Genomic DNA, 24,848 nt, shown 5'->3' with positions numbered 1-24,848 from the left:
AACATAACAAATTAGCAATGGGTTATAAGCAATCCCCAGCCTTGATTGTGATTGTGGCGACTCCTCTTGCCTACGGCCAAACGGTCAACGTCACTGGCAGAGTCTGCTGCACATCCAACGGAAACTACCCCCTGGATCGGCAGGGGTTCCGGGAGTACCGGTGAACCCTGAACTGCACGAATCCCCTGAATGGACAATATAGCATCAATTTTAATGCTAGTGCAATTAATTTCGATGAAGCTTTGGTACCACCATGTGTCGCCTTCGTTAACCTTCCTCTCAATTCCACAAACTGCCCCACCCTCAACACGGCCACCGGCACCCTTGTCGGCATTCCTCAACCTCTTCAGCTGTTCGCCAACATCAACGTAACTGTTGTGCCTAGCTTTACCAACATATCATAACTAAAACTCTTCCATTAACGCGCAAGCTAATAAAATGTACATCCAAACAAGCTCTAACCAAGCTAAATTATGAAACATTTGTTTTTTGACACGAGATTTGTTGCAGTGTTATTTTGTGAGTTAATAAAGAGAGAGAGAAAAGTAAGAGAGAGGAAAAAATATAAACGGGGTTGTTTCTATTTTACGAAACGTTTCATTTTTTTTCATTTTTAATGGAATAACTCAACAAGGAAAACATTTCATTTGTTGGGAAATGGAAATGGAAATTGGGGTTCTTTCAGTGAACTGGGAACGGAAGCGTTGTGAAGAAGATGACCATGCATATTGGGCTTATTTGCGGAAAGATAGATTATTGGGTTTAATAAATTGATCATTTGTTGGGCTAATAGATCTTTAGAAGGGGTCAAATATTTTACTTATTAAATTCAAATATAAGTAATTTATAAAATTGGAGACACACTTTTCTTGTATATTACGCTAATATAGTATAGAATATGGAATGCACATTTTTTTTTCTAATTATACTTCACTTGGACAGTTGTATATACTAAGTATATTTTAGAATTTTTATACTCAATTATACTATTGATTTTATTTAAAAATGAATAGTAATAATGAAGTAAATAAATAAGGCCTAAAGCGTAGCCCAATTACAAGTCAAAATTTTAATTCATTATATTTTTTCTGAAGTTGGGAAGTTTCAAATTAATTGCGTAATTTCTATTTTTGACAAAAAGTAATTCTACTTTTTATTTTATTCTCTCTTCATCTCTCTTACTTTATTTACTTTTATTTTTTTCACCATTCATTTAACACACTATTCTTAAATTCCATGCCAAAAAGAAATGCCTCTATTTTATAATCCTAAGAGCACTCCCAATGGAGTTCCCTAAAAACTCCCTTATTTCTCCCTAACTCCTGCCACATCAGCGCCACATCAGCACCAAAATTTATCCCCAGTTTTTAGCCAAGTGCTACATTGGTTTCTCCCTTATTTCTCCCTTATTTCTCCCTAACTCAACATTTCATTTTTACATCATTATTTTTTATATTATTTAATTTTCCCTACAAATGTATTTAATAAATAGACTAATAATGAACAATTCATCGTTGTATTAATCATTGGAAAATATAATACAACGAGAAAAAAAAAACTACAAATAAAAAACGCAAATAAACAAAGATTTAAAAAAAAAAAATCTAAGACGGAGGGGCCGGAGGGGCGTCGGGATCGAGCCCCAGCGTACTCTGCAGGTGTTGGATGCATTTCCAGAGGGCCGCCTTTTCTTCAGGGGTCCCGCCGCCGGTGAAGTACAGCGTGTACATCTGGGTCAGATTGGCGACATTGCTCGAATAAGTGGCTTTTTCTAAGTCGATGACGGATTCCGACGCGACTTCCGACGTTGCGCCCTTCCCCTTCCGCCTCCCCTTCGCCTTCTTCACTCCCTCCGGGCGCTCGTGCGGACCATCCCCACTCAAGTCGATGTGGGCCGCGCTCCCCTCGCTCTCCGAAACGCTAAGTCGCGAGCGCACCGATTTCCCGTGCAGCGCGTCGTGCATTCCCGTCCGGAATTTGGGGAGATCCTTCAGCTTATCGTAGATGTTCCAATACTTGAAGCCCTTCGTCGACAAGTACTGGCTACTATACATCCGGATGGCCTCATCTCGGACCATGTGCTCGTTCTGGCCACTCGTCATGTGAGTCATCAAGTTAGAATAAATACCGTTGAAGTGCCCGCAGTCCCTCATGAGGCGCTCCCAATGCCGACGGATCGCCTCGCTGCCATGGTCCTTCATTGAGGCAGTCTTGTGGCTCCTGTACTTCGCGGCAATCCGCTCCCAGAATATGATCTCAGTCTGGTAGTTGCTGCGCTCCGCGTCCTGTGACGTGTCCGCCCAGCAGTCGGCTATCAGCTCGGACTCTTGCAGAGTGTAAGTAGTCCTTACCCGCTTCGGCCTCTCATCGGAACCCGTATCAGTCGCAGCCGACGACGCCGGCGCCTTCCCCCTCCCGCTCCTAGAAGGCGGCTCGGTGGGCGTTTCTTCCACCTCGAAGTCCTCCGCGCTCAGTGTCGCGGCCTGAGATTCTTGGTCGCCTGGGGTTGATCCGGGGGTGTCGAACTGGGGCCGATACACATCGTCGGCTGGAAAGGGCATTCTGCCGGCAGAGTTGAAGTACGGAGAAAGTCTCCGCGCCGGAGGAGTCTGCAAAGGAGACGGACCCCCGTATGGAAGTTGGCCGGGAGGAGAACCCATCGCCAACAACGACTGCATCCACTGCTCGTTTGCTTCATCCGTGTTGGGAATTTGTGAACTCGACTCTTTCCCCTTACCCTTATCCTTACCCGATCGGGAACTTTTCTTCCAAAAGCTCATAATTTTGATGAAAATTGAAGATTGGGAGAAGAGATTGAAAATGGAGAGAATGAAGATTGTGGGTGATGAATGGAGGAAGTGGAGGAAATATTTATAGGGGTGGAATGTAAAATAGCCGTTGGGTTCAAAAAAAAAAAAAAAAAATTTTAATTATCGCCGATTATCGCCGAGCGTCGCCACAGTGGCCGGCGATCGCTCGGCGATAATCCGGCGTTAGAACGCCACTCGGCGAAGCAACGGCAACATTATCGCCGAATTATCGCCGACTTCGCCACAATGGCCGGCGATAATTCGGCGATAACCGGCGATTTATCGCCGAGAATTCGCCACCTCCATTGGGAATGCTCTAATGTTAATAAAGTTCTTTTGTAGCCAATCGAAGGACTAATCATCATTAAAATATTTTAAAAACAGAGTTGACTTTATAAATTAATTACATTAATGCATTATTCAATAATTAATTACTCCCTCCGTCCTCCATTAAGAGTCACACTTTTCCATTTCGGTCCGTCCCCAATTAAGAGTCACACTTCATTTTTACTATAAATAGTAAGTAGGTCACGTTCCACTAATTCAATTCACTCACATTTTATTATAAAACCAATATAAAAAAATGGGTCTCACATTCTACTAACTTTTTCAACTAACTTTTTTTTACATTTTTTAAAATCCGTGCCCGGTCAAAAAGTGACTCCTAACAGGGGATGGAGGGAGTATCAATTTTGGAGATTATATGACGGGAAAAAATAAATGCATTTAATCATTGATTGTGTTGTCTCTCTCTATTTTGCCGCCAATTTCACTAAACTCTCTCTCTCACACACACACAGACGCACAGAGTAACAGAGGTGGCGTTGATGGAGAAAGAGAGCGGGCACGGCAAGGATATGGCGGCATTTCTGATTCAGCATCACTTGGACGAGCTCCGAAGTGTCATCCTCTCTCCCGATCCTCGCCTCCACTATCCTCTCCACGTTGAGTATGTTTTTTTTTTTTTTTTTTTTTTTTTTCGTCACTGTTAATTCGATTTCTTAAATTATGCAATTGCAGTTAGCTCCTGCTGTGATCTCCTACTTGACGATTTTAATTTAATTTCGGTAACAGTTTTGCTGAGTTAATGGATGACAATCCACCATTGGCACACCTAATTTTCGAACACCCTAAGGAATTTCTACCTCTCTTCGATGAATCTGCTGTCAGGGCTCAGGTTTCATTCATACTCTACTTTCAGTTTGTAAATTGATTGCTGATATTCATCGATTGCTGTTTGTAAAGTGATTGCTGATATTCATGAAAATTTCCTTTCCCTATGTTTGAACTGAACCTATAGAGAGTTATCTTTGAGGATTTCAAGAGAATGGAGAATGCTAGTGTGAAGGTATATACACACGTTCGGATAAATGTGGCGGGCTCTCCTCTTGAATGCCCTGGTTAGTGATTTGGTTGTTGTGGATTGAGTTGGGGATTATTTTGGTCCACCGCCTCTTTTGTTTGAAAAGATCTAATTTCGTATCCGTTGATGTTGCGCAGAAACTTTTCCAAGTATTGGACGTGTGAGAGTAAAGCATCGGGGGATTCTTCTCACTCTCAAAGGCACGGTAATTAGGACTAGTGCAGTCAAGATGATTGAAGGGGAGAAGATATATGAGTGTAGAGTGTGCAAACACAGGTCTTGTCTTGTGCTTTTATATGCTCGATTCTTTTGGACTACTTGTTGAGTAAAGTAATGATCACAAATTATGTAAAGTCATTATACGAGTACATCATAATAACTAACTTTTGACTTTTGAGACATTAAGGTTATAAAAGAGCTCATCCTTTTTGTTGCAAAATTGTGCTTCCTTCATGTTTTTTTTAGTAACTTATAGTAGGATGGTGATGCTTAGAAGTTAGTAACTTTCTTGCCTTATAGTAGGAAATTTGGTGCCTAGAAGTTACTGATTTCTCGCCTTTATATCAGGAGACTTAAAGCTTAGAACTTCCTTGCTTTTGTGCATCCATGGCACCCAACGGTTTATTGATAACTTCTCATGAACTTTTAGTGTGCAATGCTTTCTGGAGCTTATAGATCACCTGTTTTGATGTGGATCTAAACTTGTCAACTGAAACAAAAACTTATCTGTAGGTTCAAAGTCTATCCAGAGGTGGAAACTGGAAATTCCATACCCCGTCCTACTTTTTGCCCTTCTCAGGTATATCCTAGAGCTATACTTGGGTCGTCTACTTTACCGAAAGACAGCCACACTATTTTGCTACTTACAATGCAGCCAAAGAAGTAATATGTTCCTGCTCGTTTCTTTTAAGTCATAAGTATCTTTTGTGTGTGTCAACTGTTTTCTAGCTGAAAGACCCTATGAGTTGGCATGCGTATTGTCTCCTTTTTTCCTTTATTCTGTACAAGACCTAGGAACACACTGCTTACGGTTAAAGCTAGCATAATGATAAATTAAAGTATGAATATGTCATTGATATATTAGGCATGAGATCTAAGAGATTCAGGACCTGAGCCTGCACTGCCAAGATTGGATAAGTACATATAGCTTGAAAATCATAGAGAGACCGATTTGCTTCCATAGGGAATTAGGGATTGAATTTGACAGAAAATTTTCTTGTGGTCTCTTAAGCTGCTTGTTACATCATATGAGCTCCATGTTGTTCTTTGTAGAAAAATTGTGAAAGCACACGGTTCCAGATAATAGAAGAAAGAAGCATATGTCATGATTATCAGGAAATTAAAATTCAAGAGAGCACACAAGTTTTAGGTGTTGGAGCTATCCCTCGTTCAATCCCTGTTATCCTGAAGGATGATCTTGTTGACATTGTTAAAGCTGGAGGTACTTATTGCAACAACCTTATTTTCTACATCCATTTGAGGTATGAATTGGTAAGCTTGTGTAGTAATGGTTTCTAGTTTCCCTTTCAGATGATGTGATTGTTACTGGAGTTTTGACAGCTAAATGGTCCTCAGACATGAAGGACGTGCGCTGTGACCTCGACCCTGTACTGATTGCTAATCACGTGAGGTAACACATATTTTCCCTCCCACATTCTCCTATCTGGCTCTTCTAGTGCAAGTCTAAACTAACTTGCACAGGAAAATCACAGAAAAATAGAGCCCCATTTCTCATCGTCTGTCTCCTCTATCTATGTGAAGGTCTAAACTATGACTATGTTAATGAAAGAAACTGGACAAAACCAGAACCAGTTATTGAAACTTTTAGAACTTCAAGATTATCTTCACTACAAGACATTTTCCAACTTAGTTGAAAGATCAACTCAGGATTCTGGTCAAGGATTGGTTGGACTTAAAGAAGCCGAACTGTGTCAATCTTGTCATGTGGTAAAAGGATTTAAACATTAAGCACTTCTTGCAAATTGAGTGGTGTCATGGGCTCCAATGATTTATAGCGGCATTAGACTGCAAAAACTGAAGTAATCTGCTTAACTTCAAAATTAATGGCAATAAGAAGATGGTTTTATATCTTTGCTCTTGAGAGGTAGAGAAGTATACGTATTGCATGTAGAGAAGTATACGTATTGCATGTTCAAAACCATAACTTGTTAATGTAAGTAGTTATGGTTAAAAGTTATACTTTCTTGTTGAGCTGTAAACAATGAAATATATTCTGATATTGTAAAACAGTTGTGCTCCATGTGTCCAACAACCTATATGATGAACTCACCAGCTGCCTTCCCTTTATCATTAGAACCTTGAAAAAATGAAAATTATATGCTGGCAAGATATTCTTTCTTCCTTTTTCCCTTTCTTAGACATTCCAACTTCTTGTGAAATATTTTTGGGCCTGTAACATTTCTCGATTTATTTATTATGCCTTTCAGGAGAATGAATGAGTTAAAGTCAGATGTTGATATTCCTGAAGATATTATTTTGAAATTCAAAAACTTCTGGACCAATTTTAAGGACGCCCCATTGAAAGGTGGAAGATGCTATTGTCTCTGACATATTCTATTCACTGCTTGACTTCTCTATGTTTGATATGACCATTATTAACTGTATAGGAAGAAATGCCATTCTTCGAGGTATCTGCCCACAGATTTTTGGACTCTTTACTGTCAAGCTTGCAGGTAATGAGTTTCCTTTAGTCCTTCTAGTGAATCCAAGCATTTAACATACTGCATCAAATATAACTATGACTTTTCTTCCTGCTGAAATTCCTATTTCATTTAGTTGCGCTAACGCTTATTGGAGGTGTTCAACATGTTGATGCTTCTGGAACAAAGATCCGAGGAGAGTCCCATTTGCTTTTGGTGGGAGATCCTGGTAAAATATGGAATTCTTCATCATTTGATGCATATTCTTGGGCTTTCCAGATGACTTGTTAGCTTCTATCATATCATTCTACTTGATCTGTGATCTCCAGTTCAAAACACACTATTGACATCTTTTCAGTATTACTGGATTTAATTGTTCTTCTTAATGTTGCTATGAATTGGGTGGATCAAGTTAGTCGTTTGAGTTTTAAAGGTGTCTTACTTGATTTTACTAGGCACGGGAAAGTCTCAGTTCCTAAAATATTCTGCGAAGTTGAGCAATAGATCTGTAATTACCACTGGGCTAGGGAGCACTAGTGCTGGACTGACTGTCACTGCAGTCAAAGATGGAGGTAGTGCCAACACTTTTGGCTGTTATTCTTCTTGACCTATACTTTGCCCTTCTTGTGCACCTATAATTAACTGCATATTTCATATCACGTTTTTCGATATTTAAGTATATATATTTTGCATTACACAATTATGCTGAATCATATTGTTAAATTATTTTTAGGGGAATGGATGTTGGAAGCTGGAGCCCTAGTGTTGGCAGATGGTGGTATTTGTTGTATAGATGAGTTTGACAGGTAGAACATGTCAGATCTTTCTTTGCTTCATTAGTTCAGTTTTGGCATTGCATTTTGTATATTAAATTTATGCATTTTATCTTTTTTTTTTTGTTTCTGAATTTTATCTTAAGCCAACTGCTTTTAGCTACTTTGCATAGGGTCTTTTTTATGAGCCACAAACTTGAAAACTTAGTAACCCCCTCCTCCCCATGTAACCCTTTCTAACCTTTGACTTCAATTTAATTCAGTTAAACTAAGATAATTCAATCTGAAGGGAGCTGCCTGGAGGGATGGGAAGGGAGGGGGGGGGGGGGGGATAGGTGCCAGTGCTGCAAAACTTAAAAATGAGGAGTGTAGTGGAAGTGGTTTAGTGTTTTATTTATTTTCCTAATCATTTTTTATTAAATCAAGGGTATTTTTACCCTTTGATGTATGATGTGGCTAAAAATATTTGTGATCTTCAGTTTGTGGCCAAATAAATCACTACCCGAAATGGCTTTAGATTTTAAATGCTATCCAATTTGACTCCCCCGCAAGATACGTATGTTTTTCAGGCACTATATTAACATTTTCTTTTATAGCATGAGGGAACATGATAGGGCAACTATTCACGAAGCTATGGAGCAGCAAACCATAAGTGTGGCCAAGGTATGTAGAACCTCTGCAGGTTATGTCCCATCTAGCTGGTGGAGTAGTTTCAATCTTCATTTAAATATAACTTCCATCACTTTTATGTTATGTTTGATCCGTGCAAGCACACACATCTGTGTGTGGTATATATCGTATATGGGATGTCTGACATGCACCCTTATGACCCCAAATTTTTTTATTGCTACAAGCCTTTTTTCATCTCAAAACATGTTAGTTCGTGGCTGACATAATCTAACAATTTATAAGCTGCACATCAACAAAACTTCTTCAAACGGTTTTGTTGTTATGTTTAATCCAGAATTGAGATAGAAAATTTACCCTTCATATTTTAACCAATGCTTAAGATGACTGTAATTGTGAAATCTTCAGGCTGGTCTTGTAACAACTCTGAGCACAAGAACAATTGTTTTTGGTGCAACAAATCCGAAGGGACATTATGATCCAGACCAGCGTATCCTTCTCTAAGTGGGACCTTGATAATGTAGATAGATAATAATATCTGTTCCTGTTTTTATTTTCCAGATCCTTGAAAAATTCTTTTAGATGATTTCAAAGATCTATTAGCTGTCAATTGAATTTTCTCCTTTGAGTTATATGTCTTTAATCTTTAACCTATGCTAGCACTGTCTGTCAACACTGCACTCTCTGGACCCTTACTGAGCAGATTTGATATAGTGCTTGTCCTCTTAGATACAAAAAATCCAGAATGGGATTCAGTTGTTTCATCTCACATTCTTTATGAGGTAATAAAAGTGATATTGGTAGTATTGTAATGTCATGAAGCAATTAACTGTCTAATCTGTGCTGTGTATTTCCTCCTTGAACTTTATTTGCAGTCTGAAGAGAAGAAAGGAAAGCAGGATGAAAATTTATCTGACTTGTGGTCTCTTACCATGCTAAGGAGGTAAGATATTTTGGTAGCAATTTCAAGTTTCAGGTGAAAATTTGTATAAACACTCTCGATCTGCTTGGCTATGCTAGGACACTGTATTACCACTGTATTACTAGTGGTACAATATGGATTTAATGTCTGTCTTTTTAACTCCCTCAGTTCATTTGTTACAATCCCATTATTTACCTATACCTTTGCAATTTGTAGCACGTATTAGCTGCACAATTAATTTATGTTTTTATTCACATTTTTGCTTTTCTTATTTCATCTTGGGTGCTCTCTTATAATTTTTGCTTTACTTTGTTAAGAAAATTTCTTTCACAACCAAGTGTGGGTGCTACATCTTTCATATCATGTTGCTAAGTGTCTAATATGACTGTTCTTGATATAGTAATATCCTTACATGTTTCATTTGGAAGAACGATTATAACATGCCAAAGAGCGACTTTGTTTTCAGGTATATTCATTTCGTGAAGGGATATTTCAGACCTGTTCTTACAAAGGAGGCTGAAAAGGTCATATCAAGCTATTATCAACTCCAAAGACGATCTGCCACTCAGAATGCAGGTTTTCCATACTCAGCCCTATAGGTTCTTTTTCCTTGTAACTGGTTTAACTAGAATATGGTCACAGCCAGAACAACTGTCCGGATGCTGGAAAGTTTGATTCGCCTTGCACAAGGTAAATACTCGGTCACTTTCAGCATCTGATACTTTTCTTCCATTCGGACTCAAGGTTATCAATGTTTATAGCGCATGCAAGGCTGATGTTCAGAAATGAAGTCACTCGGTTGGATGCAATCACTGCTATATTATGCATTGAATCATCCATGACAACCTCCGCAATTGTGGACAGTGTCGGGAATGTCCTGCATTCCAATTTTATGGACAACCCTGATCAAGAATGTATCCTTTTCTTCCTCCCATACTTCCATATGCATGCTGAGAAGTTCAGGACAGACGTTTGTTCAAAAAAGATATGTGCACGAAATAATATGCATATACCAGTCTTCATATCTCATGCCAATCCTTGTCAGAAGTGTACGTATGCATGAAACTGTGCCGGTTACACCCCTGTTTCTGTTTAACATGATGCATCAATATCTTTTAGTATTCTTAACTAGTTTAAATGAGGTTGCCTGGCTCTGTCCATGATCATAATCGCCTTTGTTCATGTTCATAATTGAATGTTGAAAAGCATTTTTCGGGTAATAGTACAAATTAGATCTCCATGATATACTATATTTTGGCTATTCCTGACTAAAGCACTACAGATGCCAAGCAAGAAAGGCTCATCCTTCAGAAACTGAGATGCATAGATGATTTTCCTATGATAGATATTGCTGATGATGAAGCTATTTGAGGATGGGTGCATGACTCCTCTGCTGCTGGCAAGATGCTGAAAAGGTACAAATGTTTCTTGAGATAATCATCTGTTCAATTCTAAGATTTTGGAGAGAGAAAGAGTCAATAGAGAGCAGAAAGTTCAAGGGTAATGGATGATTTTCAACATCTGATGTAGCTCTTGAAATGTCCAGTATATCGAGTATCATATTCAATTACTAATTTAGGTAAGATAGTACTTTTTAAACTTTTTATTTATTTATTTTTATTCCTCATTTTAACATTTACTTCTGCATTTCTCAAATTGATCTTTTTGCAGCCATTTTCATCTGAGTCGGCTATTAAGAGCTAAAAATGATTTCGGACCAATACAACAAAACTAACAATAGAAAAAAAGAGTTTTATAGGGATTTTTAGAGTGAATTACAAAAGATTTGTACCTTCTTCCGTCTCACTGTAGTTGTCATCTTTCGTGATGTCATTATATTTCAGGAAATATTTATTTAATGTGCTAACTAAAAAGTAATTGAATGTATTAATATAGCAAGGAAAAAAATAATTAAAGTAATTAGTAAGAGGGAGAAAATGTGGTTTGATGGGTTAATAATAGTTTTTCTTTTTCAATGTGTTAATGATAGCTTTCTTTTTTAAAAAACAATAGAGGTATGACATTTTTTATGTAACAAATCAAAAAAGAAAAACATGACATTTAGTCAAAATATGATTTCCTCAACTTTAAAAATCTAACAAAATTTTATGAATATAGTAAAATTCTAGTATTGTTTAAATTAGAGGTGCCCACGATTGGCGAGGGTGTTTCGTGGTTACGAATCCGGTTCCAAAATCGCCGGTTTCGATTTCGGTTTCGAACCGGCAGTTTTCTGGTGATTTTTCATGGTTTCGAACTGTCAGTTTTTTGCGGTTTCAGCTTGATTTCACAGTTTTTCGGCAGTTTTCCGGCACGGTTTCGGTTCAAAATAATTTGAACCTGAACCGAACCACGGTTCAAAAATCGACGATTTCGATTCAGGTAAATTCTTACGGTTTCAGTTCGTAACCATAACCGATGATTACGGTTACGGTTTCGGTTTTAATCGCCGGTTCGATAAACCTTGTTCGAGTCTAGTTTAAATGGTCCATCCTTAATTTGAATAATACGGAGTATTGTACTATCTGATATGTCTGTCGACATTTGAGTTCATATCTTCAAATTGTCGATAAAAAATAGAGGAAAATATAGAGCTAGTAATTTTTTTATAAGTTAGATGTCCACCTCAAAATAACAGACATACATTAGCAGCTAAAACAGCATCACTTCATCTCTGTCTTCTCTTCCCTTCGTAGATTCCGCCCTCTTCTCCAACACACACACACACACACACTAACTCTCCACTCCCATTTTGATCTCAATTCTCTCTCCCTCTCTCTCCATCAATCCCGATGGAGAGCTTAATTCTCCACTCCTCCTCCTCCACCACCACCGCCACTTCCTTCTCCCGCTTCTCCATCCCCCGCCTCCGCCCCCTCCCCTCCGCCCATCTCCGCCCCCTCAAATCCTCCCCCAAACCCCCCTTCCTCCAATTCCGCCCCAATTCCCCTCTCTCCCCCCTAATTCCCAAATTCACCCCCAAAAACCCCCCAACCCCCTCCGCCTCCGCCTCCGCCTCCTCCGCCTCCGCCGCCGAATCCAAACCAGATTCCCCCCCTCTCCAAGGCGCCAAGATCCTACCTTTATTCATCTCCGTCGCAATCGGCGCAATCGTCCGCTTCCTCGTCCCCAAACCCCCGGAAGTCACCCCTCAGGCGTGGCAGCTCCTCTCAATCTTCCTCTCCACCATCGCCGGCCTCGTCCTCAGCCCCCTCCCCGTCGGCGCCTGGGCCTTCATCGGCCTCACCGCCTCCATCCTCACCAAGACGCTCTCCTTCACCGCCGCCTTCTCCGCCTTCACCAACGAGGTCATCTGGCTCATCGTCATCTCCTTCTTCTTCGCCCGCGGCTTCGTCAAGACGGGCCTCGGCGACCGCATCGCCACCTACTTCGTCAAGTGGCTCGGGAAGAGCACCCTGGGGCTGTCCTACGGCTTGACGCTGAGTGAGGCTTTGATTGCGCCGGCAATGCCGAGCACCACCGCGAGGGCGGGAGGTGTGTTTTTGCCTATCATTAAGTCGCTGTCGTTGTCGGCCGGGAGCGAGCCCGGTGGCCCCTCCAAGAAGAAGCTTGGGTCGTATCTAGTGCAGTCGCAGTTTCAGGTTTTTTCTTTGCATTCTGATTTTGATCATTTGCTGTTTGAATTCGATTTCCGTGATTATGATTCTCAATTCAATTGGCTGGAAAGGAGCAATTTTGGACTGCATTGATCATGTATTATGTGATTTAGTCATTAGTTTAATGAACAATGCAGCTTATTATCTTGATGTTTTAGTACTGCATTTCTTCATTTTGGCTGTTTGAATTTGAATTCGATTTTGTTATTATAATCTCTTTTTCGTGTTTGATTCTCTTTATGAGTTGCAATTCATCAGTTGACTGGAAAGGAGCAATTTTGTAACTGCATTGATCATGTGTTTTGTAACTCAGTCATTAGTTTTATGAACAATATAAATGCAGCATATTATTTTTGATGTTTTGAATTTTGATACTGCATTTCTTCATTTTGGCTGTCTATTATTCAAAATAGCTTTTAATCAATACTTGTGTGGTTGCGAGAGTAATGTACTTGTACGTATGACCGGGAGAGAAAAAATGGTATGATTTGGTTTGTTAACCTTTGAGCTTTTATAACGAATTTCCTTGAGCTTTTGTCCAATTAGTGAAAATACAATACTTGTGTAGTTGTGAGAGTATTGAATTTATAGTCAAAATTGATAGAAAAATGGTATGATTTGGGCTGTAAACCTTGATCAATATCTCTATTTTGAGACTGGGATATTTATAACAAATTACCTTCAGCTTTTTTGTCCAATTAGTGAAAATGCATTAGTATAATCCTGTGATATGAATATCTGTGTTCCGCGTTGGCAGAATTTATTTTTGGAATGGTTTGTGCAATATCACTTACTTGTCTCCCAGTTACTCATGCATTCCTCTTTTGATGTGTGACAGTCTGCTGGTAACTCTAGTGGTCTTTTCCTAACTGCTGCAGCTCAAAATCTGCTGTGTCTCAAACTCGCTGAGGAGCTTGGGGTTGTAATTTCAAACCCATGGGTTTCTTGGTTCAAGGCAGCAAGTTTGCCTGCATTTGTCTCTCTTTTGGCTACACCATTAATCTTATATAAGCTCTATCCTCCTGAAATCAAAGACACACCCGACGCCCCTGCAATGGCTGCAAAGAGGTTGGAGCTTATGGGACCTGTCACGAAAAACGAATTGGTTATGATTGGTACAATGCTTCTTGCAGTTTCTTTGTGGATTTTCGGGTACGTGTTACTTTTTCAATCTAGACATTCACATGTTTTCAATCCAAAAACTACTGATTCCCTACTGTTATAGAGACATCTTTGGGTGGAATATGAAATCTGAATGGCATTAGAGTCGTAGACTGTTTTTTAGAGTATAACATAGTATATATAAGTAAACGTGGGCCATGTTCATATCTCATTGATTCTGTGCCAGAATAGAGTTTTATGATGGATTATATATGCTTCAGATGCCACAGAAGTGGATGGCATTCTTCGAGAGTGACACTCTTTGCCAATTTTCTGATTTTACGTTGTTAGAAACTGATTACTCGGTAAAAGTTCTATAATGTTTTCCTTCACTGAAAACTGATACGAGACGACCATATTCATGCAGAGATGCACTTGGTATTGCAAGTGTAGTTGCTGCAATGCTTGGTCTTTCGATCCTCTTGTTACTGGGAGTGCTTGATTGGGATGACTGCTTAAGCGAGAAATCAGCATGGGACACTTTGGCATGGTTCGCAGTTCTAGTGGGCATGGCTGGCCAATTGACAAATCTTGGCATCGTGAGCTGGATGTCTACTTGTGTCGCCAAAGCACTGCAGTCACTGTCGTTGAGTTGGCCCGCTGCTTTTGGTCTTCTTCAAGCTGCGTACTTCTGTATCCACTACCTATTCGCCAGCCAAACTGGCCATGTCGGAGCATTGTACTCAGCATTCCTTGCCATGCATTTGGCGTCGGGAGTCCCGGGCGTGCTAGCAGCACTTGCTCTAGCTTACAATACCAATCTATTTGGTGCTTTGACGCATTATAGCAGCGGTCAAGCTGCTGTATATTTCGGAGGTACAGCTTCTCTCCATCCTAGTTTGATTTCCATTTCTCTCCAATTTCTTTCACTGTTAACTTACCTAAAATAGAATGTGACTAATTTTTGCGAACGACCCAAAATAGAATAAATTTTGAACCGGTGTGCTACTAGTATTTAAAAATTTCGAGTTATCTGCCTAAAATTGTTGCCTCATCCCCACTATACGGTGCTTGTTCTTTGATATTTTGACTGAATAGTGTTCTCTGCAATTGTGTAAACAGCCGGATACATAGATCTTCCGGATGTATTCAAGTACGGCTTCATCATGGCCGTTGTTAACGCGCTGATCTGGGGAGTCGTCGGGGGATTCTGGTGGAAGTTCTTGGGACTCTATTGATTGCATGCAATGGTGTAAGTAAGAATTTTGGCATCTGATCCATGTTCATTTCTGAGACACAATTGGGAATTGCCTTTTTTGATAGAACCTGAGAAAAGCTACTTCAGCTGACAACTTAGGTTTGACCTTTTTCTTAGGCTCTCCAAATTTAGAAAGAAAAATTATTTATCTTCTTGGAACGAACAAGAAATGGAATGAGTTTATGTGCAAAATGAGCAAAGAAAGAGTGATTTTTCTTCCTATTCTTCTTCCCTTTGAGAGTTATTTCTAACTGAAGAGTACTTTCACCAAATTCTGGTCTTGTCTGTGAATCTAAAATTGTCTCCAATTACACGAACATTTAATAATCGATGACATTAATTTATCACTTCAACTATGAACAATGACATTAATTTGCTAAAAATGGAAGGCAGTATGAAAAATGAGAACACTTGAAAATTCATGTATTTGAGGTGAAATGTACGGTCATGTGCAAAACCAAAATTGAGTACATATTTAGTTCCATATGATTAAAAAGTTGGGTACTCATTTGTAAGATTTTAAAATTAGGACAAATTTGCAAATGTGGAAATTAGATATGAATTTATATTCAAATGACCCGAACTATTGATCCATAACCATGAGACTCTATACAAATTTGTATTGGCTATTTTTATTTTACAATGGAATAGATGAGTTATTTTTTATTGGAAATTGAAATTCCATTTGACCAAAAAAGTGGGCTCGATTGGTAGCCATGTTAGAATAAAGAGTAAAGGCCAAATGTGGTCCCTAACATATGGCCGTTTTATCAATTTGGTCCTTAACATTATCATTTTGATTATTTGGTCCCTCACATATAAACTCAGATCCGAATCGGTCCTCACTTAACAGAACCGTCAAAAAATAGACGGTGATTGCAATTTGACTATATTAAATTACTAATGGTAATTAATTATATCTAATTACAATTCTTAATTCCTATTAAATTACAAATTATTCATTTTATTTTGCAACTGATACTATCTTTTTTTTCAATTTTGCTAATAGGAAAAGAATTATAATTAGGTATAATTAATTACCATTAGTAATTTAATATAGTCAAATTGAGGTCATCGTCTATTTTTTGACGGTTCTGTTAAGTGAGGACCGATTCGGGTCCGAGTTTATTTGTGAGGGACCAAATAATCAAAAAGATAATGTTAAGGACCAAATTAATAAAACGGTCATATGTTAGGGACCACATTTGGCCTTTACTCTAGAATAAACTATGTTAGTTAATATGGTTTATTTATTTTGGTTTGTGTAGTTAGTTCTAAATAATACTTACTCTTTTTTTACCACTTAAAATGAAATATTTACTTTTTGTATTGTTCCATTAAAATAAAATATTTTCTAAATTGAAAGTAGCGTCATTTTTATTTCTCACAACGCAACACTATATCAAATTATGTGCTGAAAAGCAAATCTTTTATATTTAATGGAATGGATGGAGTATGGCAGTGGCTGCATATTTGGCGTAAGAGATAATAAAACTTGTTAGATTAATTATTTGTTTGGTAAATGGAGCAACATAAGACTTAAGATTGCGCAAGAGGAAATGAAAAGGAAGAAGGCAAGGCGTCGGTCAAAACTGGCCACTATTTGTTGAGTGGATAGAGTATAGACATCAATTTTGAAACCAACTCTATATATCTGTGTATTTATATTTCCATATTTATATTTTGATTTCCAGTCAATTTTGTTGGCTAATGACTTGTTTCATTGGTCAACTACTTGTCAACTAGGTTGCCTAGTATTAGGACACCAGTAACTATTGTCAGGGGCATATCCAGAGTTTTTGGTTTTTGGGTACGAATTATATGACAAATAATTATTATGAATAAAATAATATTTATTGATTACAAAAATAATTTAAATAGTAAAACAAATTTATATAAAGTACGAGTTGTACTAAAAATAATACTCCATACATCTCACTTTAGGAGTCTCGGTTTACCATTTTAGTCCGTCTCGCATTAAGAGTTTCAATTAAAATATTCCATAAATGACAATAGGCCTCACATTCCACTAATCTTATTTCACTCATACTTTATTATAAGATTAATATATAAAAATGAGATTCACATTCCACTATCATTTTTCACCAACTTTTCTTTACAATTTTTTAAAACGCGTACCAAACTCAAATGGAACTCCTAAAGTGAGATGTGGAGTATTACCTAAAATGTTAAAAATAAGAATTTCATATTAAAAAATAAAAGCAATAAAAAAACTAAGAATTTTTTTATTTGAAGTACGAGTTACGTTACTTAAAATGATAAAAAAAATATCAATATTATATATAAAGCAATTAAAATAAATGAAATAACAAATATAATATAATTAAAGTATTGTAGACAATCCTAATATCAAAATAACTAACTAACAAAAATGAAAATGTTAGTACATAAATAAAAAAATATTCAAACATAAACATAATTAAAACAATGAAAAGAAGAATGCATAACAAAAATGAAAATGTTGAGTATAGAAATAAAAAGGTACTCATAGTTTTCATAAATCAAAAAAGAGAAAGAAAAGGAAAATAAAATTTAAAGGTTTGTTTCAGCCAGGAATCGAACTCAGAGCAGTTGAGAGGCATTATGAGCAGCGGACAATAACTGTAGTATTAATATCACGAATTTTGGGGTTACAGTTGTACCCCCTTGTTCTTACTTGCATACGCCACTGACTATTGTCCTATTGATTCGATCGGCGGATAGGGGGTTCGGTGTTAGGGGTGCATTGCGCAGGACCTATGGAACGGGCCGTGTATGTGGGCGGTTGTACAGCTAGTACTGCACACGCCCGTGCACGCTCGCACTGCATGCAACTTGCACCAAACTTGTTAGTCAGCGACTAGCTTGTCATAAATTTTGATAAATTTTTGATCTCTTAGTTTTCATATATCATCTCAATTCATTTATTTTTCTTCTTAAAATTCCCTCTCTTATTCATGTGCAACTCATCCAAATTCTTGCCTTACTCACTCTCATTTATGTATATCTCATCCAATTCTTGGATTCCTCTCCCTTATTCCATTTATTTACACACTAGTCAAAATTCTTGTATTTCAATGAACAATTCAAGCAACATTGGCAATCAAAGGACATCGATTATGGAGTATACTTTAACGGATTTAATTTTCATAATATAGTAATATAAATAAAATAAAATTAGACATTAATAAAATAAGGATACATTTTAAAAGAAAGCAAGTGAATAATTAAAATGAGATATGTTTTGTGAACTTGTTTTTTAAAATCCCTTAGATTAGAAGCTTATTCTCACATGCTTTGCATCCTGATCGGATCTGGTATGGGAGTTATGGGATCCATTAATTTGCCCATTCCAAAATGAATTTTCTCATCTCATATTGCAAATTAGCTACTACTATTATTCATATTCTACCCATCCCCCTATACCCCATTTCATTTTCCCTTTTTCTTTTTTAATTCATTTTTGGTGACATAATAATTGAATCATTTGATGATGTGATCAATTATGAATATGATACACGTTTTTTTATCAATCTAATGGAAACTGTTTCTTTGAAACTTGTGGGGTTCAATTCAAGTCTTGATATTTATCCAAGGACGATAAGTATATAGATTTAATTGGTTGAGTACATGCGTGTGGATTGGATTATAATTACTTTCTTTAGATATACTCTCTACGTCCCGCTTTAGCAGTTCCATTGACTTTTCTACCATCTTTTTATAAAAATGATAAAAAAAATATAGTTAAAGTGGAGAAATAGTAAAGTAAGAGAGACAATAATGTAGATAAGACTCTTCTCTATATTATTCTCTCTTAATTTACCATTTCTCCTCTTTAACTATTTTTTATCATTTTTATAAAAAGAGGGCAGAAAAATCAATAGGACTACTAAAGCGGGACGGAAAGAGTACATATTTTAAGCTAGCTGTATGATTTTTATTCCAATGGAACTGATTATTTTCCTAGTCATCTTGAATATGGTGATTAGAAATGTTTACATTGTTGAAAATTGAAATCTAGCATTATTCAACCTATTGAAATAGAGGATTGAAAGTCTTCCCATGATTATCTAAAGTTAGGACATCGGATGATATGGTAGGATATAAAATGTTATTAACAGTTTGAATCTTCTTAATAAAGATGAAATTATAGGAATAAAATGGGGAGTTTCTCCACATATTACATTCAAAATAAATGTACCAAATACGTCAAACACGTAATTTTACAAAAAATTAAATACTAAAATATTTTTTTGGTAATACTTAATTACCATTCCCTCCGCCTACATAAGATAACTCACTTTTTTTTTCTTTTATCCTAACCAAAACAACTTATTACTAAAAAATATAGAAACACAAACTTGCATGGAAGCTTAAAGCTTCAAAATGTTGTTGTGGAATGTGACAATATCACCATAGTGCTCATGGTTAACTCAAGGAGGAATGCAGGCTGCAATTATAGCATTGTTAGACACATTTGGGCTTTGGTTGATAAAGAGTGGCATGTAGAGGTTAAACATGCCTATCGCGAAGCAAATCGAGTGGCAGACTTTATAGTTAATTGGGGTTTGAAGATGCACAGATCTTTCTACTGCTAAACGATCCTCCAGGAGGCGTCGATCATCTACTTCAGCTAGATAGGATAGGTGAGCCTGCCTCTCGATCTGTTGCTGCCTAAGCATTTGTATCTCTAGAGCTTTGGCTCTCCTCTTATAACCGAAAAAAAATAAATAAATAAAATATAGAAACACTTTTATTTTATGTCATCTCTTACTTTATTCTCTTCCCTCAATACACAAAATAAAATTACATAAAATCTGTCACTCAGGAGGAAGAGATACTAAATATAAGTCTAATTTTTCATTTTGCAAATTTTATAGAAAATAAAACTTCTATTTTCAACACCAAATATTTTAAGATTCAACAAAATTAAAAGTACTTAGTCCTATTTAAGAACACACAACCACGATTATTCCCAAAATTCAAAGTCCAAAGTCAAAACATTAAACTCACAATTTAAACAATTAAAGAAAAGTCAAATTGTTGTGTCTTTTTTTATTGCTTCTTCTACGAAGAAACGTAAGTTTTTGGTTTCTGATTAATAATAATTCAATCCAAATGGTGGTTGGTGACGCAGTATAAATCAGGCGCCGCCTCTCATCAAATGCAGTGATATTACCCGATTCCACCTTTTCTCTACCAACTTGATTCCATAAATACTCACAATTTCTCGAATTCATTCACCCAAAACCTCTGAGCTGTTCAATTTCTTCACATTTTCTCGACAATCCGTAGAGGAAATCAATGGCTTCCATTCATTTTTCTTCCCCATCGACTTCGATTTCTCGCTCTGGGTCAGTGTTTCTCTATATTCTGATGCTGTTTTCTTTCAATTATGGATTAATTCCATCTGGATTCCTCTTTTTACGGTGCTTAATGATTAAAAGTTGCATTCTTTGTGGCTTGATTCATCCAATTGAATGTAAACATCAGCTTTTCTTCTTTGTGTTTGGGGAAAAAACCTGTCTTTTTCTGTTATTCTGTAGTTTTATGCTTATGAATGTTGTTTTGTGTGTGTGTGTGTATGTGTGTGTGTGTGTGTTGATGGCTATTGGGACTAGTTTTTTTATTGGCTTGATATATATTTTTCAGCTTGATCATGACTTATCTGTCCCTTTTCTTGTAGCTGATCTTGAGTGTTTGTAGTATTTGAATCCATTCTATGAAGTGTAAAGGAATGTCACTGTTGTTGTTGCTTTCCATTTGCAGAAGTTGTATAGGTTGTTCACTGGTTTGTTATCTGAAGTTATAGAATCATTCGTTTTCGTATATGTACGTGCGATCGGAGACTGTATTCGTGGAATTGCTTTATGTTAGCAATTATGTGAGCTGGGATGGTAGATCATGTAATTGACAGAACCCGAATCATATCTTCGATGTGTTTGGGGAAAAACCTGGCTATTCTATTATTTGGGAGTTTTATGTCATCATGAATGCTTTAATGTTGTTCTTCGTGGGTGTGTGACGGTGTGCAGATGAATGCCTTCTTGGATTTTGGACTATTTATGTCTGTTATTGTCTTCATTTAGAGATCTTTTATTTTCAGAGTAGTTTTTTATTGGCTCGATATATTTGTCAGCTTCATCGTGACTTAGCTATCCCATTGTAAATAATCTTGTTCAGGGATGATCGAGGATATAATCTATTAATCTAAAAAAGTATCGATTTTCCTGTTTTAAAGTTGATCTTTGAATGCTTGCAGTATTTGATTTTATTATAAAAAATAAAGAGGAATGTCACTGTTGTTGAGCTTTCTAAAAGCTAAAAAGGTTGTTTCCGTACTAGAAACTGCTTAACCAGTTTATTATCTGAAGTTATAATTTTATGAATCATTTGTTTTCGTATCTGACGGTGATCATTGGAGAGGGTTTGTGGAATCGCTTTATATTAGCAATTACATGAGCTGGAATGGTTTATCATTTTAATTGACAGAATTAGAATCCTATCTTGCCTTTCTTTGCTCTGACTGAAGATATGCATCTGTCCAAGTTCTTTCTCCGTTACAAATTTCTGGGCTAACTTTCATTTTCTGTGGAATTTAACAGTTCCAGACTGTTCAATGGTATGCTATGCGGAAACATTCAGTATGTGAATGGTGTGGAAGTCTTCAAACAGCCCAATTCCAAGTTCGCCAGTTTCAGTATTAAGGCCAATGGGAAAATCAAGTCAGCTCTGTTCTCAGCAGAAAATGGCTCTCTTCCACGTTCTGCTGCTTCTGATGTTGCAAGCAACGCTCTCGTCAGTGATATATCTGGCGGGGTCGAGGTACAGTCAGATTCCGTAGTATTAGGAGCTCTTGCAGCTGATATGGCTCCTACATTTAGCGGGTTCCCTCTTGAAAGTGACGAATACGACTTGGACATGCCATCACAAGGTTTCTCAAGTATTCCCGAGGCCATCAAAGACATCCGTGAAGGGAAGGTTAGATCTTCGCGATGACTGTGTTATAACTGGATGTGGATTTAATAGTTTCTCATAGATTCTTTGGACCGGAAATGCAGATGGTCGTGGTTGTAGATGACGAGGATAGAGAGAATGAAGGTGATCTCATAATGGCTGCATCGAAAGTTACCCCGGAGGCTATGGCATTCTTTGTGAAGCACGGAACCGGAATAGTTTGTGTGAGCATGAAGGAGGAAGACTTGGAGAGGTTGCAGCTCCCCTTGATGGTGAATGATAAGGAAAACGAGGAGAAGCTCTCTACTGCATTCACCGTTTCTGTGGTAAGTTGTTTCTCTGCTATAACGTCATTGTAGCGTGTCCTTTTCCTTCTCCGAGATATTAGCCTAATTAATTATGCTTTTGTAGGATGCGAAACATGGCACAACTACCGGTGTCTCAGCACGTGACCGTGCAACCACAATATTAGCTCTTGCATCGAAAGATTCCAAGCCTGGGGATTTCAATCGCCCGGGACACATATTTCCATTGAAGTACAGGGAGGGAGGTGTCCTAAAACGAGCGGGACACACAGAAGCAGCTGTGGACCTTGCCGTGCTAGCTGGTTCCGATCCTGCTGGAGTTCTGTGTGAGATTGTAGACGACGATGGCTCCATGGCTCGCTTGCCAAGGCTGAGGCAGTTTGCTCAGAAAGAAAACTTGAAAATTGTATCCATCGCTGATTTAATAAGGTACTTTCCGAGCTTCTTTTCGTAAATTTTATCTCGCTTTTATTTCTTCAAATAGCGAAAAACTCGTTATATTTTTGTCCGAATCATGTCGATTTTTTAGCATTTTTGCGGAAGTATTTATTTATGATTAAACCATCTGATTAAGAAGGCTCGATTCGACGCTGTATTTTGCAGGTATAGGAGAAAGAGGGATAGGTTAGTGGAGCATGCTTCCGCTGCTCGTATACCGACTATGTGGGGTCCATTCACTGCCCACTGTTACAGGTCCATCATAGACGGGATTGAACACATTGCGATGGTTAAGGTGAGCAATATGCAACGCTCGACTTAAGCTTTATTCGTTTAGAATGTCACAAATCTCACATGGTGATGATTTCTACAGGGTGAAATTGGCGACGGACAAGATATTCTTGTTAGAGTGCACTCGGAGTGCCTCACCGGCGATATATTTGGTTCGGCCAGATGTGATTGTGGGAGCCAGCTGTCACTTGCAATGCAACAGATCGAGGCAGCTGGGAAGGGCGTTCTAGTTTACCTCCGAGGTCACGAGGGGAGAGGAATCGGTTTAGGCCACAAGCTCAGAGCCTACAATTTGCAAGATGCCGGGCGTGACACTGTGGAGGCGAACGAGGAGTTGGGTCTCCCCATTGATTCAAGGGAGTACGGAATCGGTGCTCAGGTATACCTTATCAAACGTCACACGCTACCTCTAAATTACATTTGCCAACTGATAAGTTTTCAAGTTCTCATTTTTAGATAGTTCTCAATTGAACGACTCGCGTTGAATATATGCATATATATGTGTGTGTGTAGTTTTGGATAAAAGAGTATTGATGTTGTGGACGGGTTCAGCCTCTCTTGTCGCCATATACGACGGGGTTATATGTTTTCGTATTCCCTTTTCTTTTATTTATACAAATTTTAACCGATATACGCTGGCGTAAATCATTGTGCAGATACTGAGAGATCTTGGAGTTAGAACTATGAAGCTGATGACGAACAATCCTGCAAAGTACATCGGGCTCAAGGGCTACGGCCTGGCTGTTGCAGGCCGGGTTCCCCTCGTGACCCAAATCACCAAGGACAACAAGAGATATCTTGAGACAAAACGCGCCAAAATGGGCCATGTCTATGGTTTAGACACCAATGGTAATCCATCGCTCATCACCAACAAGAATGGCTCGACATGAGGAGAAGCCCCGTTGCATCTCATGATGTTCTTACGAGAATAACAGGTAATAACACAGTTTCGGTTGATCATTTTTTCACTCCCTTGAGGAGAAATTCTTGGCCATCATTCATTAGATCATTCTTATTCTTTGTTGCTTGGTTGTTTGTCATAAGCTGTAATAGAAATTAGCTAATGTGATGCATACACCTAATGTTAACCGGCTTTGTTTTAGCTACCGTCTTTTTTCGTTGTCTAGAGTGTACGATTGATCGACACGATCAAGACTCGAAGCTCGAATCGGATGGTTGTATGTGTATTGATTCACTATTATCACTCAAAAGAGTAGACATTCTAATGGAAGATATTGCATCTTGGTTAAGTTGTTCTAAGATTTTGCTGGTATTTTGGTTTCATGTTCTATCTATGATGTCTTATTTATACTTGATGCAATGAAAGAAGAAGTTTAGAAACACAATTCAATGTTTTTCTTTTACAAAACGACGTCGTGTCCATCGGAGCTTTGCAATATATAAGACACAAATTAACTTTCAAAATATTTATAAAGATCATAAAACTGAGACATTATTAAGAAAACTTTTAACATTGAGAACACAAATTAAGATTTTATTTATTTGTTGTTGAGGGGGATAAAATTCATTAGAAGAGGAACATGTTACCAACTAAGATGCTCTTAATCGTCGAGTGTAAGATTACGATGATGGTTAGATTGAATTTACTTATTTCAGAAATGAGTTGATTATCTTTATATTATTATTTAGTTTATTTTACTAGGCGTATGATTTATTGTTATAGTTTTTAGGATTTGATTTACTTTCCATAAATGTTAGGATTTTA

The 24,848-nt window shown here is 37.8% G+C and overlaps 3 protein-coding genes across 4 annotated transcripts; all 3 read left to right on the top strand.

The window, feature by feature from the left end:
• The first annotated feature begins 3,566 nt into the window (after positions 1-3,566).
• On the top strand, positions 3,567-10,788 carry MCM9 (minichromosome maintenance 9). 2 transcript variants are annotated; one of them, XM_048126996.2, is made up of 20 exons: positions 3,567-3,759; positions 3,885-3,987; positions 4,111-4,210; positions 4,311-4,449; positions 4,906-4,972; positions 5,446-5,614; positions 5,704-5,803; positions 6,621-6,718; positions 6,801-6,866; positions 6,970-7,062; positions 7,289-7,405; positions 7,567-7,639; positions 8,203-8,269; positions 8,642-8,723; positions 8,894-9,015; positions 9,109-9,176; positions 9,622-9,731; positions 9,798-9,845; positions 9,917-10,069; positions 10,438-10,788. In XM_048126996.2, the coding sequence occupies exons 1-20, from the start codon at positions 3,638-3,640 to the stop codon at positions 10,524-10,526; spliced, it is 1,986 nt and encodes a 661-aa protein (XP_047982953.2). In that variant the 5' UTR covers positions 3,567-3,637; the 3' UTR covers positions 10,527-10,788. The 2 variants fall into 2 exon arrangements, with proteins under 2 accessions (XP_047982953.2, XP_088913280.1); XM_089057154.1 differs by having other exon boundaries at positions 3,632-3,759; positions 3,831-3,987.
• A 988-nt stretch (positions 10,789-11,776) lies between these two features.
• On the top strand, positions 11,777-15,353 carry LOC125224384 (dicarboxylate transporter 2.1, chloroplastic-like). The gene is made up of 4 exons (XM_048127781.2): positions 11,777-12,757; positions 13,611-13,924; positions 14,301-14,749; positions 14,996-15,353. Exons 1-4 carry the CDS (start codon positions 11,948-11,950, stop codon positions 15,109-15,111), a joined length of 1,689 nt encoding a protein of 562 aa, XP_047983738.2. The 5' UTR covers positions 11,777-11,947; the 3' UTR covers positions 15,112-15,353.
• Positions 15,354-20,230: 4,877 nt separating this feature from the next.
• GCH (GTP cyclohydrolase II) lies at positions 20,231-24,382 on the top strand. Its single transcript, XM_048125785.2, has 7 exons — positions 20,231-20,485; positions 21,737-22,112; positions 22,193-22,414; positions 22,500-22,822; positions 22,997-23,126; positions 23,205-23,501; positions 23,779-24,382. The coding sequence occupies exons 1-7, from the start codon at positions 20,436-20,438 to the stop codon at positions 24,010-24,012; spliced, it is 1,632 nt and encodes a 543-aa protein (XP_047981742.2). The 5' UTR covers positions 20,231-20,435; the 3' UTR covers positions 24,013-24,382.
• The last annotated feature ends 466 nt before the right edge of the window (positions 24,383-24,848 follow it).

This window comes from Salvia hispanica, chromosome 1, assembly GCF_029641045.1.
Source record: "Salvia hispanica isolate PSC_SH4W2 chromosome 1, Shi_PSC_v1, whole genome shotgun sequence".
Taxonomy (NCBI): Eukaryota; Viridiplantae; Streptophyta; class Magnoliopsida; order Lamiales; family Lamiaceae; genus Salvia; species Salvia hispanica.
The sequence above is the reverse complement of the archived record's forward strand: the minus strand, read 5'-3'. Positions and strand labels throughout refer to the sequence as shown.

Excerpts from the sequence above, each read along its gene's own strand:
- MCM9 (XM_048126996.2), top strand. The coding sequence starts at position 3,638 with ATGGAGAAAGAGAGCGGGCACGGCAAGGATATGGCGGCATTTCTGATT. Across the intron at positions 3,988-4,110 it reads AATCTGCTGTCAGGGCTCAG|AGAGTTATCTTTGAGGATTT; the intron begins GTTTCATTCATA and ends CTGAACCTATAG. Across the intron at positions 9,846-9,916 it reads TTTGATTCGCCTTGCACAAG|CGCATGCAAGGCTGATGTTC; the intron begins GTAAATACTCGG and ends CAATGTTTATAG.
- LOC125224384 (XM_048127781.2), top strand. The coding sequence starts at position 11,948 with ATGGAGAGCTTAATTCTCCACTCCTCCTCCTCCACCACCACCGCCACT. Across the intron at positions 13,925-14,300 it reads GTTTCTTTGTGGATTTTCGG|AGATGCACTTGGTATTGCAA; the intron begins GTACGTGTTACT and ends ATATTCATGCAG. Across the intron at positions 14,750-14,995 it reads AGCTGCTGTATATTTCGGAG|CCGGATACATAGATCTTCCG; the intron begins GTACAGCTTCTC and ends TTGTGTAAACAG.
- GCH (XM_048125785.2), top strand. The coding sequence starts at position 20,436 with ATGGCTTCCATTCATTTTTCTTCCCCATCGACTTCGATTTCTCGCTCT. Across the intron at positions 22,113-22,192 it reads AAGACATCCGTGAAGGGAAG|ATGGTCGTGGTTGTAGATGA; the intron begins GTTAGATCTTCG and ends CCGGAAATGCAG. Across the intron at positions 23,127-23,204 it reads AACACATTGCGATGGTTAAG|GGTGAAATTGGCGACGGACA; the intron begins GTGAGCAATATG and ends TGATTTCTACAG.